Genomic DNA, 19378 nt, shown 5'->3' with positions numbered 1-19378 from the left:
TCAGCACAGACCCCCCCTGTCAGAGGAGCAGCCGATCGGCTCTCCTCTACTCGCGTCTGACAGACGCGAGTGAGGAAAAGCCGATCACCGGCTTTTCCTATTTACACTGTGATCAGCCGTGATTGGACACGGCTGATCACGTGGTAAAGAGTCTCCGTCGGAGACTCTTTACCGAGATCGTAGTTGCCGGGTGTCAGACTGACACCCCGCAACAACGATCACCGCGATGCGCGCCCCGGGGGGTGCGCAGCGGCTCATAATCCTGATCACGTCATATTACGTCCGGTCAGGATTATGCAACCACTTTGCCGCCGTCTATTTGCTATAGGGCGGGCGGCAAGTGGTTAATAGCTTTTTATTATTATTTTTTTTATCATTTTAAATCTTTATTTTATTTATTACAATTTTTTTTATTATTTTCTAATTATTTTTACACAATTCTGCTGGGGGGGGGGGGGGCTTTGGTGAAATATTAGGGTTCTAAACAGACCCCCGATGTCTCACTTTTGAGATCGAAAATGGGACTGAGGACATAGATCCCACCCCCCATTTCTCTGCAGCCTTAGCTGCAATGAACAGGAGGTGCTCTGTACAGGGGCTCCTGTTCATTCACAAACTGAAGCATAGCAAACACAGTTTACACAGTGAACATTAGTGAACACAGCGAGTGATTGGTACCACACAGGTGATGGTGCATGCAAGTGCATAGAGAGGGTGATTGTGGGGGGGAAGGGGGGGGGTGTGTGCCAACTACTGGAACCAATCCCCTGTAAAGCCGATGGGAGGTAGAAGAGGAGAAGCCAGCTTTCAGATGCTGCAGGGAGAGGCACAAAGGGGATCCATTCATGTATTTGCCCTGATTACCTCTCTCCCATATCTGATTTCAATGCTGCTTGTGCCCCCTGCTGGCCTGGTAGAGGAGAACCGGAGCTACCCCTTTAGCAGCTGCTCTGCTCTATACTAGTATTATCCTTCGCTCCTCCCTGGCAGCTCCTGGAAAGGTTGTGTAATAAGGTGAGGGGATGAGCAGAGGGGCTGGACCAGCACAGGCAGTATTAGACACTCCTAGAAGAGGAGGGGGCTCTGACATGAAAGGACTAGAGAAGAACTGTGGCTGTGCAAGAGACTCAAGGAAAAACGGGGAGGGGGAGGCGCCGACCTAAGTGTAGTATTAAAATGATGACTTTAATAGGATAAGATTAAAAACACTTACAAGATCACAGAAGATGCATGCTCGTCAAAGTAAAGTGCAGTCCTGGCATTCCACATGGCTCTGTAGGTCCCACCGCTGTTCCGGATAGCTGGAAAGGATTCAGCAGCTGGCTGGAATGGATTAATAGAGGCCAATAGAAGGAGCAGCCAGCTCCGAGCGCGTAGCCTTTCACCACCGCAGCCCTGATTGACAAGATTCCAGCCCTGCCCAGGTCCAATCAGATGCCCGTGATATCACTTCCTTTTCCACGGTCCATGCCAGGCATGTACTGGCCATCAGGATTACAGGGAGTTTCCCGGTGGGCCGATGGCTCAGTGGGCCGGTCAGGCGCAGTCCTGGAGCCGCTCCTCACTGATAGGAGTGATTGTGATTTCACTTCTGTCACCAAGGAGCAGCTGCCGACACTTGCTGGAGAGAGAATTAGGCTTTCTGCTCCCTCCAGCCTGCAGGGGGAGATAGACAGCCGGCAGACTTTCCTTCCTCTCTCCCCTTATCACTTATCACATGACTGGGGAGAGGAAAGAGAAGCTGCCTTCAGAACTGTGAGTACACGTAGGAGGGGGAGGAGAGGGGGGAGACTCTGATGTAAGGGGGTGCTAATGGGTCCACTCTGATGTAGGGGGTGATGATGGGGACACTCTAAAGTGAAGCGGGTGCTGATGGGGACACTCTGATGTGAGGAGGTGCTGATGGGGACACTCTGATGTAAGGGGGTGCTGATAGGGAAACTCTGATGTGAAAGGGGGGTTCTGATGGGGACACTCTGATTTGAAAGGGGGGTGCTGATGGGGACACTATGATGTGAAAGGGGGCTGCTGATGGGGACACTGATGTAAGGGGGAGACTCTGATGGGAAGGGGGGTGCTGATGGGGACACTCTGATGTGAAAGGGGGCTGCTGATGGGGACACTGATGTAAGGGGGAGACTCTGATGTGAAGGGGGATACTGATGGGGACACTCTGATGTGAAAGGGGGCTGCTGATGGGGACACTCTGATGTGAAAGGGGGCTGCTGATGGGGACACTCTGATGTGAAAGGGGGCTGCTGATGGGGACACTGATGTAAGGGGGACACTCTGATGTGAAGGGGGGTTCTGATGGGGACACTCTGATGTAAGCTAGCACTGCCCGAGGGCCCCAAGCCACTAGGGGGCCACATCAGGGTTGCCAGCCTCAGTAAAACCAGGGACAGTATGTAAAAATCTGTGTTTTTTTTTACATCTGTCTCTGAAATGTCCCTTACAGACATCCTTTTGGTCTAAAAATCCCAAGATTATAGCTGCCCCACCTCTCCGGTACCTTCTCAGCCAATAGAAACATGTCTGTGTATACTGTGTGTACATGTATGCGTATATTGTGTGATTGTATACTGTGTGGCCCCATAAACTCAGATTGCCTGGGGGCCCCATAATCTCCTATTGCCCGGGGGCCCCATGAGTTGTCAATCCACCCCTGGTTTCAACTTTTACAAGAAAAGTCAAGATTTGCCTACAATTTTATCTACCTATATTTCTGGAGCTCCAGATGGTTTTGACATGTGGTCCAAAGTTTGCAACCAATTTAAGTCTTCATAAGTCTTCAAGTCTTTCGGATCCTGCTGCTGGTGGTGAATTTGATGCCCTTTCCTGTATATACAATTGTATTTTTTGTGGTAAAGTTCCCTTTTCATGAATACATTTACATCAACCGTATACAACAGGCACAGACACGCTTTCTAGGCGGACACGTAGACCCATACAAGACCATTTAAAATTTTTATTTCATCTTTATTTTTGATTTTTTTTTGTTACAAATTGTACATTCAATGTCTTTATAAAAATGCAGATGATGCCAGTCCTTACACAGGGACAAAAGGTTATTGACTCAAGTGAGCAGCACAGCCTGTGGGTTCGGGGGTGTGGGGGGGGGGGGGATTGCGCTTTTAATGAGGGAAAATGATGGTGCAGTTTTGTGATTTGGGATCCTGTGTGAATTTTTGCATGGTACACAACCTTACAATTTATCTTGGGTGCCCATTACCTACTAACTAAATTGCAATCCAAAGAGGTAACAAAATCACATATATTCATATGTTTATATGTATATGTTTATATATATATATATATATATATATATATATATATATATATATATATATATATATATATATTTTTTTTGTTTTGTTTATGTGGATCTGTTTCAAGTGAGCCTTCAAGTGTACATTGTTGGACGGTAAAGGTTAGTAGCTTGGCCTCGGATTGAGGCGTTTTTGTAGTAAGGAGCGTGGTGAGATGTCCAAGGTGCTCTCTGATCAGATAGGAGATATATCCTTCTAGAGAGATGGTATAACCCAGTGATGGTGAACCTTGGCACCCCAGATGTTTTGGAACTACATCTCCCATGATGCTCCACTACACTGCAGAGTGCACGAGCATCATGGGAAACGTAGTTCCAAAACATCTGGAGTGCCAAGGTTCGCCATCACTGGTATAACCCATCCTCCATAGGAAATACACCTATTAGAGCATATCCATTGGGAAACCTCTATTTTGTCCAGGTCATTTTACCTTGTAATTAATGATAGCATAGTATCACCCTTTGTGTTTACAAAAACAAAGTATATATGCAAATTAAATATACACTATATGGTTAAAAGTTTGTGAACACTAGACCTTCACATCTATATACATGTCCATTCCAAAACCATGGCCATTAATATGGAGTTGGATCCACTCCTCCCTCCCTTTGGGGCTATAACAGCCTCCACTCTTAGCCCTTGTACACACGGTCGGAGAATCCGTCGGAATGTGTCCTATCGGACCATTTTGTCGGATAATCCGACTGTGTGTGGTATACATCGGACTGTTTCCGTCGGAATATCCGTCGGACCAAATTTTCTAACTTGCTGGAAATATTTTCCGACAAACTGGTCCGATCGGACAAACTCCGATCATGTGTAGAGAATTCCGATCGGACAAAGTGCCACGCATGCTCAGATCAAATTCCTACACCAAAGCTATTGGCTACTAGCCTGAATGTAGTCCCATCGTAACGAAATAACGGCATCATGTTCTGAACGATTGGATTTTCCGACAACTTCGTCCGACGGTGTGTATGCAACAGTTTCGTACAAAATCCGACGGACAGAATCCGTCGGATTTGATTGTCGGAATCTCCGACCGTGTGTACAAGGGCTTAAGGGAAGGCTTTTTACAAGATTTTGAAGGGAATTTGTGCCCATTCAGCCAAAAGAACATTTGCAAGGTCAAGTTCTGATGTTGGATGAGAAGCTTGCAATTGGGGTTCCAATTTATCCCAAAAGTGTTCGGTTGGGTTGGGGGGGTCAGGGCTCTGAGCAGGCCACTTAAGATCCTCCACACCAAACTGACCAAATCAACTGATCCTAATCTATAGGAGCTGGCCTCGTAATAAGAGTTCTAATTCATTTTAAGTGTTCGATAAGGTTGAGGCCCAGGCTTTTTGAAGGCAACTCAAGTTCCTCCACAACAACCTCATCAAAGCATGTCTTTATAGAGCCGGCTTTGTGCACAGGGCACAGCCATGATGAAACTAAAAAGTTTTCCTAAACTGTTGCCACAATGTAGGAATTGTTTAAAATGTTTTTGTATGCTATAGTGCTAACAATAGCCCTCATTGGAAACACCGGAACCCAATCATTTGACTTTTTGCCATATAGTAGGTAAGACGATAGGGTGTTTACAAATTTTTGGCCGAAAAAGTGTACATCTGATACATATTTAAGTCTTAGTAATCAAAGAAATACTTTATTAAAAGTGCTTTTTATGGCTCTTGAAACTTACTACTACCTCCAAACATACTCCATAGTTCGATGACTAGATATTTATGACAATTCCCATTTTCGTAAAACTATACAGCAAAGGGTGGCAGTTTTATATGAGCCAATGGAAAAGGCAAAGAGGCCTACAGTGTAGCCATGTATACTTTGGAGTACCAGTGTTGGTTGGTAAGATGTAGTAGTTTGTTCACAGATAGGTTTGCTGGTAGTGTCTTGGGGTTGGGGAGGTCGTCAGTCTTTAATTTTTTTTAAAGCACTGGGGAAGCAAGCCAAAGCAAAGAAGGGAAAAAAAAATAATCCAAGGCACCCAATGTCCTCTATCTGCCCATTACGACCTCAAAGGAGCAAAATCTCAACAGTGTACACACGTGGAAAGCTGGGATGCTCCACAAGATAAAAAGCACCATTGCGGGAAAAAAAAAAAGAAGGAACCCCCTCAGTGACAAAATAATCACAGACTTGTGTTGCTACAATCTCACTGTTCATAATACTAGGTTGAAATAAGGCACACATGTACACAGACTATCCATTGAGCTAATTGGATTTAAAATGGGGACAAAGCCACAAGGCCAAGGGTGTCTCCATCTTGGCCACCTCCATCCGACCTTTCATAGTTCAAATAAGGAAAAAAAAGTCAACCCCATTCACTTTAAGCACACAGTGCTTATAGGTTGGCTGTTCTACGTCACCCTCATCTCGAATGATATTGAGTTGTAGCCAGTCACCAGTGATTTAGGGAACAGCCAGTACGGGTTAGTTTGCTGCGATACTGATGCGGTGGGAAAATGATGGTGCTGCGGTCTGTCTTTGTTACCTACACATGGTTGGATGGGTCACAAGGGTGTATTAGCTCAGGCACCATCATTAAAAAAAAATTCTTCATCTTTTTTTCAGTCCATACATTTCAGAATTAATAATATAGAAGTTAGTTTCTTGCCCCTACACAGTAGGGTAAATTAAAAACCTCCTTTTATATGGAGTTAGATTGTGAAATATATATATATATATATCTTTCTATATATACATAGATGTATATATAAATTAATTTACATTTGATCTATTCCTCTTGAGGTATCCGTTCATGTCAACCAAGTTTGCCATTGAGTTCGTGAGAGCCAGTTTCACGTTCTTCATTCAGGGTCTGTTTAGGCTCAGGGACACAGGTTAATTTATTGGAGTAATCCATTTTTTAAGGATGATCCGTGATCTATTCTTCACTTATGTGCCTCACTAAGTGCTGCCCATCTGCCAGAAATCGGGGCTTACTCTTTAGTATCCAGGCACATTGTAGACTGCAGGCCACTGAATGTCATCATGTGAAGGACATCTGCTCCCAGTAAAGGCTTTCAACGTTAGGTAGAATACTTTAATGTCAACATTAAGTCACCTGCCTTCGAAATGCTTTCCACAGGTTCTCCAACATAGAACAAGGCAGTTCAAAAATGTGTTGGTGGCATAGATTTGTTCATTGTTTCCCAACACATTGTATTCCTTTTACGCAACACTCATATTTGCTGGAGATGACGTGACAATAGATATTAGTTCTATGTTGCTGCGATCGAGGAAGTTTTAGAACACCAAGGCAAAGTTCACAGCATAGTTTTTCACAGTTTGTCAACTGAGTTTAGAGTTGTCTTAAGTGTCCTTTGGTTGGTAGAGCAGCCAAATATTTGTCTTAATACTGAAACTGGTTTGCATCCTTTATGGGGGATGATGGGAGAAACACAGGGGCAGATGATACTTCTGGTCTCAAGGACAAGGTCCTTTTCACCATACCTCTCTGCATTGGAGTTTGCTCTGTGTAGCTATGCTGGCGGGAGAGATAGATGTTGTGGCTATCCATTGGCACTGGGGTGCCTGTAGAGTGCATCCTTGTGAGAAGTGGTGGAGGATGTTGTCTGGTTCCTTGACCCAGGCTATGTTGCCTGGAAACCAACGGCCCTGGACCTATGTTCATGAGTTTGTGCCCAGAGGATAGAGAATGTCTTTGAGAGGGGTGCCTTGACTGTTTCTCCAGACAGGATTGAGGATTAACATCTGGTGGGATGTCCAATCTTCTGGGCAGACTGTCTCTCGGAAGAGTTGAGGAGCTGTAATAAGGAGCGCTTTCAGTTTCAGGAATTTGGGGCTGGACCCTGTTCATGAATGACATGGGTGAATGAGGGCTGACCGCTTGAGGGCTAATAGCCATCATGCCAGACATTTTTCTCGGTGAGCCACCACCTTCTGGAAGATGTTTTAGAAGTTCATCTAGAGTTGTCACTTCAACCCCTTTGGGGAGATAGCACTGCGAATGACGGAGCAGAGCCCTTTCAGAGTTGGGTATCTTCTTATCATCTGCATAGCTAGAAAGAGGCTGATCATACCCATGCATGCTGCTCGGCAGGGCAACTGTGCTAGGAAACTGAAAGACCTGGGAATTTGAGACAGGAAAATGGAAAACTGGACTTTTGCTTTGGATTTCTTTGGCATTATTACAATTCTGATTTCTTTCCCATTGGTTTTTGAAAGCTTTGAGATTCTTCATTGGCAATTCTGGAGTGGATTCTGGAGTGGGGAGACCGGATAGTTCAGGGTGGTCTTTTGATCCAGTTTTGGTTGTTTCTGCTTGCTGCTCTTTGTCTCCATGCAGTAGGGTGGTGTAGAGCTTTGGTGAGGTTGCTTCCATTCCTTCCTTTGACTGGGTATCTAAAAGTCCATTCATCTTTGCCAGGCTTCTCAAAGATAGAGGCCGTTGTAGATTGGATTCTGGGTCCTTCCCAATGTGCTTGTTCTTCTGAAACATGTGGTTACAGTAACAGGACACAAAAAGGCCTGAAAAGATGGATCCTACCACAAAGGCTACGAAGACACACCCGATGAGGAACGTGAAATGGACTGTCTTGGTGGCCTCATTGCCTGCAGCCTCCTGCCGCACACCTTTAGAGGAAATAGAAAAGCAGGGTCAGAATAGTTTTAAAAAATATACAAATCCTGAATCTGTTTTAGCAGTACAACAACATTTCCATCAGTTAGCATGATATTGACTTGTCATTCTAATCTACTGGCTGGTTTCTCCTGCTTAAAGCACATGTTGCATTGAAATTCAACCACTTTCTACCATGCACCAAGGCCAAGGTGACAACCAAATACTTCCAAGCAAGAGATCCTGTGAATGCTGTGGAACCCAAACCTTTCAAGAAGACACTCCCGTACATTGCAGGAACATGTTCTCGCAAAATTTGGGATCCTCAGATTTCCCAGGATCTCTCACTTGAATAATTATTTTGTCACCCTTACCTAGGTGCCAGGGGTTGAAGCTGAATAGGGTAAGCATATTTTCTACCTTTTCTCCACCAGTGTCTTTTTGCACTTTTAAAAATGTAAATCCTATGTGTTTTCCTTGTCTCAGGGGTTTAAAAAAAAATAAAATAATAAAAAATCAGCTAGGAATGTATTTTCGTTAAAAACAGACCTATACATTTGTTCCCAAATTCTTGGAACAATATAAAGGTTGTTTACCAAGAGAGATTTCGGCTTTTGGAGATTTAGTATGAAAATAAGTGTTCATTTTATTCTCTGGAGAATGCAGCTAAAACTCAAGAAGAGACAAGAATGCTAGAGCACAGCGTTACTTAAAATGTATCTGCCACCTACACACAGTGCAGGCAGCCATTACGTTTACTAGTTGCCACTCCTTAAAGAGAAGAACATTTTTTTCACAGAAATTCTGTAGTGTTTAATGGAAAACCTCTTGTATCCTCTCAGCACAGGCCTCTTTTAAATTATAATGTATAAAAGCAGCCATACAACCTTCTGTTGGCCTAGAAGATATCAATAAAAGGACTTCATTGCCCGTTCTCCATCCAACCCAGTTTTTTGGGTTGCTTCTCAACTCAGAAGTGAGGATGTTAAGCTCCGGTTTTCAACATGGCTGCCCAACTGGACCAGGATGGTGCCTAGAAGGTGCCAGGGAGGTTTCTTTTGGAGTTCAAGTAACAGCTATCAAATACCACCAAGGAGCGAAGGAACAAGACCTTGTAGTTTAGAAAAAGAGTTACTGACTGATTTGAAACTTTGTTGCAATGATGGTAAAGAGATTGAAATACGTGGGAAGTTTTAATATATAAGTAAGGGATGTTTTGATCATCTTACTTGGTTTATATCAGGAGCCTCCAAACCTTTTAAACAAAGGGCCAGTTTTATGTCCTTCAATCTTTAGGAGGGCCAGGCTGTGGCCAGTGGGAGTAGAAAAACCCCCAGTGTCAATTGGTTTTAGTGGGAGGAATTGTGCCCCGTTGTTGGTATCATTGGTAGAAATAGTGTCCAATTGTGGGCAACAGTGGGAGGAATGGTGCTCCATCATTGGTGTCAGTGGGGGGAATTGTGCCTCATCATTGGTGTTAGGGGGGGCAATATTGTCTCAAGGGCTTGATATAGACAAGTAAACAGCCGAATCTGGCCCCCAGGCCACGGTGTGGAGACCAAACAAACATAGAAGAATGGCGCAAGAGAAATTGCCATAGACAGTCTGGGATATAATGATAACAGCATGGTACTATACAGACTGAGCAAACATAAGAACAAAGTCCATATGTAAAGTTCTTATGTAAAGATTTCCATCACTTTGGTGTTACTAGGGTTCAATACTTACTGGATTCTCATTTCCTTCTTGGAGATTCCAGCAGAATGCCCTTGACCTTTATCTACATCCTAAAGTCTAGAACAGCCTTTCTCAACTTAAAATAACTTTCCAGTCTTATGGAAGTCCTGCTAAAAACTCATGATACATTAGTGTGATGGTCAGTGGGAAGAATGCTCGCTTACGCTTGTGGTCATTGGAAAATATGACCCCTTTACAGATAGCTAAAAAGCTCAATGGTGTCATTGGGAACTTATCTGTGAGGCAGAATTAGCTCATTGCGCAAGGAACCCCTAGGAACATTTGGAGGAAACCTAAGGTTCCATGGAACCCTGGTTGAGAAACCCTGGTCTAGAATATAGTAAAGCCTGACAATCCTTACTGTCATCCACCATCTGAAACTTATGCCGCGTACACACGATTGGAATTCTCGTCGTAAGAAGCTCTGATGGTTTTCCCGACGGAATTCCGCTCAAGCTGTCTTGCCTACACACAGTCACACCAAATTCCGATAGTTTAGAACGCGGTGACTTACAACACGTACGACGGAACTAGAAAAAGGAAGTTCAATAGCCAGTAGCCAATAGCTTCTGTCTCGTAGTTGAATCTGAGCATGCGTGGTTTTTTGGAGTGTCGGAATTGCATTACACACGATCGGAATTACCGATAGAAAGTTTTTCCGTCTGGAAAATTAAGAACATGCTATCAATTTTTGGCTGGCGGAAATTCGGACAGCTAAATTCCGATGGAGCATACACACATGGTCGCATTTTCCAGTGAAAAGCTCTCATCTGTCTTTTTTCTGGCCGGAATTCCGATCGTGTGTAGGCAGCATAACAAATTTCAACAAACAGAGATTTCAACTCTTCGACACTCCATCCAAAACTAAAAAAAAAAAAAAAAAAAAAGACTTGACTTTAGAGATAAAGTTTTTGGGTGGACTTGACCTGTAGTGAGAACGCGGCATTAAATTAAAACAGCCAAAAACCCAACTCGTAAAATGTCTCTTCTCAAAAGGTTTCAATTTCTTTAACTCAACCATTCTAATAAGCCATTGAGCCTCCATATCATCTTAGTGTCCCGCTAGGTGACTTATTTAAGAAGCTGTGCCATTTTTTTTTTTTTTTTCCCGGTCTTGTTTAATAAAGGCCACCAATGAGACTCTTCCTCTGAATATCCTGGCTGACAAATTAGCATTTCCCAAAAAAAAAAAAAAAAAAGAACAGAAGAATATTTGAAAAGAAATGAGATTTCAACCTTGGCGAGCTTTCCCTTTTTAAAATGTAAACGGTGACATCCGTCCCCTCGCGGGGGTTTTTTGATGTCGGCTAATGCAACCCGGCCTTTCTCCCTAAAGGCCGCCTTAGCTGAGGGCCTCAGACAACTTAATTCAACCCAGCGAAGAATCATTTGAGAGCCGTACGCCGCTAATGCCGTGAAAGGCAAGAGCGAATCAAAAACCGGAGTGTGCTCAGCTGCAGAGAGGTAATGAGCTATTCGCTTCAAAGATGGGACAGCAGGTACAGCAATCACATAAACTAATATAAGACTATTATAATTACACACGCGCACTTACAATGAAGGCTCGGAGGCTTTTTCTTTTTTTTTTCTTTTTTTTTTTTTTTTTTCAAAAGCGCTCCATCCTTTGAACAATTTCCTCTTTGGAGAATGCTGGGGGAATAGCATTTTCTCTGTATCCCGGCTCCAATCAATTATTGTAGCCTGCTGAATGCCAGCTTGGGCAGTGACGTTGTGAATACACCAGGCAAGATAATTATTTTTATTTTTTTATATTTTTTTATATTTTTTAAGTTAAAAACACCGGGCCTGTCATATTGAAGGAGATTGATGTTTTTGTGTGTGTCGGAAATCGAGTTTTTAGAGTTGAGTGCATCGCTAGTGCTGGATGTAAATAGGCTTTGATTATATTTATTTTGCTGCTGGAGAAGGGCCGTGGGTGGCTATAACTCAAAAAATTGGTTTTCTTTTTGTATTTTGAAGCTGAAGGGTTTTTTTTTTTTTTTAAATGGATGATTGGTTGAAGATGCCTAGCTGGAAACAGCAATCATCTCTAACGTTTATAAAAGAATCTGCTGTATCCCTTCTTAATTGTGGGCATGTATGATGATTATTTTTTTTTTTTCTTAATATATTGCAAAATTGTGCTACAGCTGTAAAAAAAAAATAAAAAAAAAAAAAAATGGCTTTTTGATACAAATTGTTAAAAAAAATACAGATCGAATGGAATTTATATATAATTATATTATATATAATTATATATAATATATATATAATTTATATTATATAAGCCTTTCTACCCGAGAGGTTTATTACCCCAGTTATTAGCCCAAAATAATTTTCAGGCCTCAGGATAACTTTGAAAAAAAAAAACGATTCGTTGGTGGCCATTGGGAAAGAAGCTCCTTACATCGGTGGCCACCAAAAAAGAGGCTCCTTACATAGGTGGTCAATGGGAAAGATGTTCCTTACATCGCCGTTAATGGGAAAGATGCTCCTTACATTGGTGATCAATGTGAAAGATGGTCCCTTACATCGATGGTCAATGGCAAAGATGCTCCTTACATTGGTGATCAATGGGAAAGATGCTCCTTACATCGATGGTCAATGGGAAAGATGGTCCTTACATCGATGGTCAATGGGAAAGATGGTCCTTACATCGGTGGCCACTGGAAAAGATGGTCCTTACATTGGTGGCCATTGGGAAAGGTGATCCTTACATTGGTGGCCACTGGAAAAGATGCTCCTTACATCAGTGGTCAATGGGAAAGATGCTCCTTATGTTGGTGGTCATTGGGAAAGATGTTTCTTACATTGCTGGTCAATGGGAAAGATGCTCCTTACATTGGTGATCAATGGGAAAGATGGTCCTTACATCGGTGGTCAATGGGAAAGATGGTCCTTACATCGGTGGCCACTGGAAAAGATGCTCCTTACATTGGTGGTCAATGGGAAAGATGGTCCTCACAGCGGTGGCCACTGGAAAAGATGCTCCTTACATCAGTGGTCAATGGGAAAGATATTCCTTATGTTGGTGGTCATTGGGAAAGATGCTCCTTACATCAGTGGTCAATGGGAAAGAAGCTCCTTACATCAGTGGCAATTGGCATAGATGCTCCTTACATTGATGGTCATTGGGAAAGACGTTCCTTACACTGGTGGTCATTGGGAAATATGCTTCTTACATCGGTGGTCAATGGAAAAGATTTTCCTTACCAGTGGTGGCCCATCCTGTCCCTGCGCCGCCTTCATAATCCATGCGCCCGGCCCCTAATCTACATACAGGGTGCCAGACGCATTGATTTCAATGTTTTTTTTTTTTTAAGCACATGATTAAAGCCTGAGGCTCTAATTGGCTTCAAAATGTGGTCTCAGGGCCCACCCAGTTGAGTGACAATAGCGAATTAATATTCACTATTGTCTTCCTGATTCTCCTCCAAAAAGGACTTTTTGATAAAAATTGTTCAAGAAAATACAGATCGAATGGAATAAATTATATAAGCCTTTCTCATCCTTTTTACCCCAGAAGAACCCTTGAAAATGATTTTAAGGCCTCAAGGAACCTTTGACAAAAACGATTCTTGGTGTTCAGTAGGAAAGATGCTCCTTACGTTGGTGGCCATTGGGAAAGATGCTCCTTACATCGGTGACCACTGTAAAAGATGCTTTACCTCCATGGTCAATGGGAAAGATGCTCCTTACATTGGTGGTCATTGGGAAAGATTCTCTTTACGTCGGTGGTCAGTGAGAAGAATGCTCCTTACATCAGTGATCATTGGGAAAGATGCTTCTTACATCGGTGACCACTGGAAAAGATGCTTTACATTGATGGTCAATGGGAAAGATGCTCCTTACATTGGTGGTCATTGGGAAAGATGCTCCTTACATCGGTGACCACTGGAAAAGATGCTTTACATTGATGGTCAATGGGAAAGGTGCTCCTTACATTGGTGGTCATTGGGAAAGATGCTTCCATCGGTGGCCAATGGGAAAGATGCTCCTTACCAGTGGTTGCCCATCCATACGGGGCGCAGGGGCACCGCCTCCCTAATCTATGCGCCCGGCCCCTAATCTACAGTACATGCAGAGCGCTCATGTATTTCAATGGTTTTTTTTTTTTTTTTTTTGACGCTCTAATTGCCTTGCTCGGAGCCCACCTAGTTGCATGACAATAGCGAATTACTATTCGCTATGTTCTTCCTGATTCTCCTCCCGCCCAATCAGGATCAGTCCTAACCCTCCCTGGCCAATCGGGTCTCAGGACCCACTTCCTGTTCAGCCAGGAGGAGAAGCAACGGTCCTCATCATCTGCCTCCTCCTGTCACCGCCTCCCCGTCCGCCTACCCCGGGGGGTGGGAATCGCTGCCTTCCCGTGCTTCTCCCACACATGTCCACAGAAGAGGGCAACAAATTAAAAAATATCAGCTTTTCATTTTTGAACCGTAGCATTGACCCCCTTTATCCTGCTACCCTATGCAGTGCCTCATGAGTGCCATTACAGTAAACACAGCCCTGATTATTATGGTCCAAATTCATAACTCTTCCGTATTTGTATTTAATGGCTGGATGCAGATGAGGCCTCTATGTTCAATATTTAGAAAGAAGAGTTATCTAGCAGCTAATTAGTCAACGGTCGGATCACTTGGATAGAAAGAACTTAAAAGCGGTAAATTTCCTTTCACTATTTATGAGAACGGAGCCTATGGAACCACTAAGAATCAATAGAATTGACATACAGAGTGGCTGAACAATTGTTCAATGGAATAACACTAATCCACTTGATTTCTAATTAAACGTTGGACTTGTTCCTAGCAGTATCAAGGCAGCTTACAAAGCGACTTCCATTGATAGAATATATACAATATATGGCCAACTACAGTATCTCACAATTTTATTCCATCTTTTCATGTGACAACAGTGAAGAAATGACACTTGTCTACAATGTAAAGTAGTGAGTGTACAGCTTGTATAACGGTGTAAATTTGCCGTCCCCTCAAAATAACTCAAGACACAGCCATTAATGTCTAAACCGCTGGCAACAAAAGTGAGTACACCCCCTAAGTGAAAATGTCCAAATTTGGCCCAAAGTGTCAATATTTTGTGTGGCCGCCATTATTTTCCAGCACCGCCTTAACCCTCTAGGACATGGAGGTCACCAGAGCTTCACAGGTCACCACTGGAGTCCTCTTCCCCTCCCCAATGACGACATCATGGATGGTTAGAGACCTTGCACTTCTCTGAGGATGCCCCACAGATGCTTAATAGGGTTTAGGTCTGGAGACATGCTTGGCCAGTCCATCACCTTTACCCTCAGCTTCTTTGGCAAGGCAGTGGTCATCTCGGAGGTGTGTTTGGGGTGGTTATCATGTTGGAATACTGCCCTGCGGCCCAGTCTCAGAACGGAGGGGATCATGCTCTGCTTCAGTATGTCACAGTACATGTTGGCATTCATGTTTCCCTCAATGATCTGTAGCTCCCCAGTGGCGGCAGCACTCATGCAGCCCCAGACCATGACACTCCCACCACCATGCTTGACTGTAGGCAAGACACACTTGTCTTTGTCCTCCTCACCTAGTTGCCACCACACACGTTTGATACCATCTGAACCAAATAACCAAATCTTGGTCTCATCAGACCACAGGACATGATTTCAGTAAACTAGTTGCAGGCTTTCTTGTTCATTATCTTTAGAAGAGGCTTCCTTCTGGGATGACAGCCATGCAGACCAATTTGATGCAGTGTGCGGCGTATGGTCTGAGCACTGACAGGCTGACCAGCACTCATATGTCTATTTCCCAAAGACAACCTCTGGATATGACGCTGAGTATGTGCACTCAACTACTTTGGTTGACCATAGCGAGGCCTGATTTTTAGTGGAACCTTTCCTGTTAAACCGCTGTATGGTCTTGGCCACCGTGCTGCAGCTCAGTTTAAGGGTCTTGGCAATCTTCTTATAGCCTAGGCTAGTGATGGCGAACCTTGGCACTCCAGATGTTTTGGAACTACATTTCCCATGATGCTCATGCCCTCTGTAGTGTAGTGGAGCATCATGGGAAATGTAGTTCCAAAACATCTGGGGTGCCAAGGTTCGCCATCACTGGCCTAGGTCATCTTTATGTAGAGCAACTATTTTTTTTTTTCAGATCCTCAGAGAGTGCTTTGCCATGAGGTGCCATGTTGAACTTCCAGTGACCAGTATGAGGGAGTGAGAGCGATAACACCAAATTTAACATACCTGCTCCCCACTCACACCTGAGACCTTGTAACACTAATGAGTCACATGACACTGGGGAGGGAAAATGGCTAATTGGGCCCAATTTGGACATTTTCACTTAGGGGTGTACTCAATTTTGTCTCCAAGCTTTTTTTTTGCTGAGAAATCATTTTGAAAAACATCCCCTAGCATTCCTGGCTGTGGCCATCTTGAGTAAGGGCAGATGATTCATGTAGCAGTTACTTCCTGGAATCCATCTGTCCTTAGCAAAGGCATGCATGCATGCAGGATGGTATACTTAGTTGAAAAAGCCCCTCCTCCCCTCCTGAAGACTCCTGGGATGTTTGACATCATTTGCCTAATCATTTGCCTAAGTATGGAAACCAGGAAGTAACTGAAGAAATGTAAAAAATAAAGTCTAAAACAAGTAAATATAATATACTTTCCTACCAATTTACTAATGCTACCAGCAAAAGGATTAAAAATAGTCAATGTTGATTGAGAGAGTGAAGTTCCATTTTAGGTTCTTCCAGACCAAACCCATCAAACCATGTCTTCATGGAGCTGGCCAGTGGCCACCATTTATGAGGTCAAGTACTGATGTTGGATGAAATGATCTGGCTCACAATCAGCTTTCCAAAGGTGTTCAGTAGGGTTGAGGTCAGGGATCTGTGTAGGACATTCCAGTTCCTCCACACCAAACTCATCAAACCATGCCTTTATGGAGCTGGCCACCATTTATGAGGTCAAGTACTGATGTTGCATGAGATGACCTGGCTCGTAATCTGCTTTCTAATTAATCCCAAAGGTGTTCAGTAGGGTTGAGATCAGGGATCTGTGGAGGACACTCCAGTTCCTCCACAAAAAACTTATCAAACCATGTCTTTATGTAGTTGGCCACCATTTATGAGGTCAAGTACTGATGTTGGATGAGATGACCTGGATGATAAGTAGCATTAGAAGCACCCTTCAGTAGAAACACCTAAACTTGAGGTCATGAGGTCAAGTATCGATGTTGGATGAGATGACCTGGCTCGCAATCAGCTTTCCAACTCATCCCAAAGGTGTTCAGTAGGGATGAGGTCAGGGATCTGTGTAGGACATTCCAGTTCCTCCACACCAAACTCATCAAACCATGTCTTTATGGAGCTGGCCACCATTTATTAGGTCAAGTACTGATGTTGGATGAGATGACCTGGCTTGTAATCGGCTTTCCAATTCATCCAAAGGTGTTTAGTAAGCCGCGTACACACGGGCGGACTGTATGGCCAACTTAGTCCGTCAGACAATCCGACGGACAGTCCGTCCTACTTTCGAATGAACGGACTTTTCCCCACACGGATGCACAAACAGTCCGTCGAAATCTTGCGCGATGACGTGTACAGCACGTACGACGGGACTAGAAATAGGAAGTCCAATACACAGCAATGCAACCTTTCGCCGTGTAAATCCTTTCTGAGCATGCGCCATACTTAGTCCGCCGAACTAGCCTACTCACGAGCGGATTGTCCGCTGAAACCAAAGTACGACGGACAATATTCCGGAAATTCGGAAATACTTAGTCCGCCAGACTGCACGCTGAAAAATTCCGTTGAAGCCCACACACGAGCGGACTGTCCGCTGAAATGTGTTTCGACGGACTAAGTTGGCCAGACAGTCCGCCCGTGTGTACGCAGCTGTAGGGTTGAGGTCAGGAATCTGTGTAGGACACTTTAGTTCATGGATCCTCAAAGTATGGCCCTCCAGCTGTTGCATAACTACACATCCCATGAGGCATTGTAAAACTCTGACATTCACAGACATGACTAGGCATGATGGGAATTGTAGTTCTTGAACAACTGGAGGGCCATAGCTTGAAGACCCCTGCTCTAGTTCCTCCACACCAAACTCATCAAACCATGTCTTTATGGAGCTGGCCACCATTTATAAGTTAAGGTACTGATGTTGGATGAGATCGATCATAATCGGCTTTCCAATTAATTATTAAAGGTGTCTGTGTAGGACACTCCAGTTCCTCCACACCAAATTCATCAAACCGTGTCTTTATGTAGTTGGCCACCATTTATGAGGTCAGGTACTGATGTTGGATTAGATGACCTGGCTCATAATTGGCTTTCCAATAAATCTCAAAGGTGTTCAGTAGGGTTGAGGTCAGGGATCTGTGTAGGACACTCCAGTTCCTCCACACCAAACTCATCAAACCATGTCTTTATGTAGTTGGCCACCATTTATAAGGTCAGGTACTGATGTTGGATGAGATGACCTACCTCATAATCGGCTTTCCAATAAATCTCAAAGGTGTTCAGTAGGGTTGACATCAGGGATCTGTTGAGGACACTACAGTTCCTCCTCACCAAACTCATCAAACCATGACTTTATGTAGGTGGCCACCATTTATGTAGTCAAGTACTGATGTTGAATGAGATGAATCGGCTGTCCAATTAATCCCAACGGTGCTCAGTAGGGTTATGTTCCGAGCTCTGTGGAGGACACTCATGTTCCTCTACACCAAACTGGTCAAATCATGTTTTTATGGAGCTGGTTTTGTACACAGTAACACAGTTATGGTGAAAAGGGTCCTCTCCAAACTGTTACCACGAGGTTGGAAGAGAACAATTGTCTAAAAAATGTCTTTGTAAGCTGTAGTATTAGGAGTACCCTTGACTGGAAACACCTAAACTTGATCATTTTGTGTGTTTTTCTCATTATTTGTTGGACTTGTTCTCAACAAACTTACAGGCGGACTCCTTTGGTGTAATATATTTTAGCTGCCAACATGTAAAGGGGCTGTTTGTCAATGTTCTCATGACCTTTAGAAAGGCCAACATACTACTACCATTGCTTCACTCATGAAGAAAACTCATTTAATTCCTGCAAGGGAACATAGAAAAATATCTTGACTTTCACACCCCACCCTCACATATGTGCCGTTATAATTCATTAGCGCCTTCTTTCGTGTGATGTCTTCCAGGAAAAGGAGATGAATTAGGCAGACAAGTCTAAACACAAACACAATTATCACAGCTAATGAGTTCAGCGCGGTTTCATGCACGGCCCATGCACAGTGGCCCACCAGCCCTCCAGCAGCCAGGGACATCTAATCAGCACACAGAATGCACGAAAGCTGTTAAAACTTGCATGAAAGATGGGCAAAAAAAGGAGAGATGGAGGGGGAGGGGGGGAAACAAGGCCCAGCGGGTGTTAGCCAGCGACAGGACTGACCTGCAGCGTCTAGATAATTCGAGTTAATTCAACTACGGAGAGAGAGCCTAGGACCGCATAAGAAAGAATTCCCCTCTTACCCTGGGTTCTAAGAGTGTGCCAGGCAGAAAGGTGGTAGTAACCGTCTGATGTCACACCTGGCGGGGGGTAGCCGCGCCCGCCTGGGAGAGTCACATCCCCAAGGGAGGCAACATTGGACATGGTGATGTCACCACTGAGCGGGACTTTCCCTGCATTACCAGCGACAAATAAAACATCATGAAACATAGGCAAAAGGCAACAGCATCGAACAAT

The 19378-nt window shown here is 43.9% G+C and overlaps 1 protein-coding gene across 3 annotated transcripts in view; it reads right to left on the bottom strand.

The window, feature by feature from the left end:
• Positions 1-4949: 4949 nt before the first annotated feature.
• SEMA6C (semaphorin 6C) overlaps positions 4950-19378 on the bottom strand; it is a 330011-nt gene continuing 315582 nt past the window's right edge. For 2 of the 3 annotated variants that reach the window (XM_077464107.1, XM_077464108.1), the window contains 2 exons: positions 19165-19314; positions 4950-7928 (listed from right to left, as the gene is read on the bottom strand). In XM_077464107.1, coding sequence (XP_077320233.1) covers positions 6685-7928; positions 19165-19314 — 1394 coding nt within the window. In that variant the 3' untranslated portion in view covers positions 4950-6684. The remainder of the gene's footprint in view (positions 7929-19164; positions 19315-19378) is intronic. The other variant, XM_077464109.1, reaches the window with a different exon arrangement.

This window comes from Lithobates pipiens, unplaced genomic scaffold (genome assembly GCF_037356315.1).
Source record: "Lithobates pipiens isolate NorthernLeopardFrog02 unplaced genomic scaffold, aLitPip1_a1.2 Scaffold_30, whole genome shotgun sequence".
Lineage (NCBI taxonomy): Eukaryota > Metazoa > Chordata > Amphibia > Anura > Ranidae > Lithobates > Lithobates pipiens.
The sequence above is the reverse complement of the archived record's forward strand: the minus strand, read 5'-3'. Positions and strand labels throughout refer to the sequence as shown.